Genomic DNA, 854 nt, shown 5'->3' with positions numbered 1-854 from the left:
ATCCTTGGGGATCTGGGACTAAAACTCATCTTAGCTCTGTCATCTTGGCTAGAGAACTAAGGCTCTCCCCAGCACGACCAGTCCAGCACAGACTTCCTCATCGACTAGCCCACGCATCTTAATATTTTCTGATGAACAATTTATCCCACTTGGAGAGGCCAGGAGGTGAGTTTTGGGACTGAAAAGAACAGGGAAAACAAATTTTGGAGAAATGTCAAAGTCCTCTTGTTAATTCTGCTGCCTCCTAATCTTGCTGCTTATTCTAGTAGGCGCTCGGCCCCTCCTAATTCTGACCTCTCCGTTTTCTCTTGCAGTAAAACGATTTAGGGAACCCAAAGAAGAGAGGCGTCCCTGGATGATATGGTGAGACATTAACTTTTTTTTTGTCAAAGCTCTGAATTTAAGATGTTTTTGAGATCATCTTGTTCTGTTCTTGGTAGTGGGCCTCTAGATCCTGTTTCTAAATACTAAGCGCATGGTTAATGGACTGATGCTGCCTTTCCCTGTAAAAGTTTCCAGGACACAACAGATAAACCTGCCATGCTGTGTAGCAGCCAGGATAAGAGTGGTGGCCCCCTGTGGTATGCTAGTTGAGAAGTCCCTCTAATAATATTAGTAAGCGGTTTGGTTATTGATACTAGACAGCCACGTGCAGCTTCTAAAACAGTTCTCGGTGTAACGAAGCAAGCTAGTTTGGGAATGGGATGTATAGGTGGGGTTAATATGGGGACACCAGGAGGCTTAAAGTTGTCATTTTAAATGCTAGTCAAAATCCCCTACCCCCAATCTGCCAAGACCTATCTTGTAGCTGGTACAGAGCTGGCAGCTTGGTGGTCCCCCCCCCCCCCCCCCCC

At 46.0% G+C, this 854-nt stretch overlaps 1 protein-coding gene across 1 annotated transcript in view; it reads left to right on the top strand.

The window, feature by feature from the left end:
* Nucleotides 1–232: 232 nt before the first annotated feature.
* The window catches only part of LOC109292082 (store-operated calcium entry regulator STIMATE-like), a gene marked incomplete at its 5' end in the record, with an annotated part of 57,804 nt that continues 57,182 nt past the window's right edge, over nt 233–854 (top strand). The window contains one exon of the mRNA XM_019509338.1: nt 233–363. Within this exon, the coding sequence (XP_019364883.1) occupies nt 233–363 (131 nt within the window). The remainder of the gene's footprint in view (nt 364–854) is intronic.

Source organism: Gavialis gangeticus, unplaced genomic scaffold (genome assembly GCF_001723915.1).
Source record: "Gavialis gangeticus isolate Ggan-Ray unplaced genomic scaffold, GavGan_comp1, whole genome shotgun sequence".
NCBI lineage: Eukaryota > Metazoa > Chordata > Crocodylia > Gavialidae > Gavialis > Gavialis gangeticus.
This window is presented reverse-complemented; position numbering and strand designations above follow the sequence as displayed.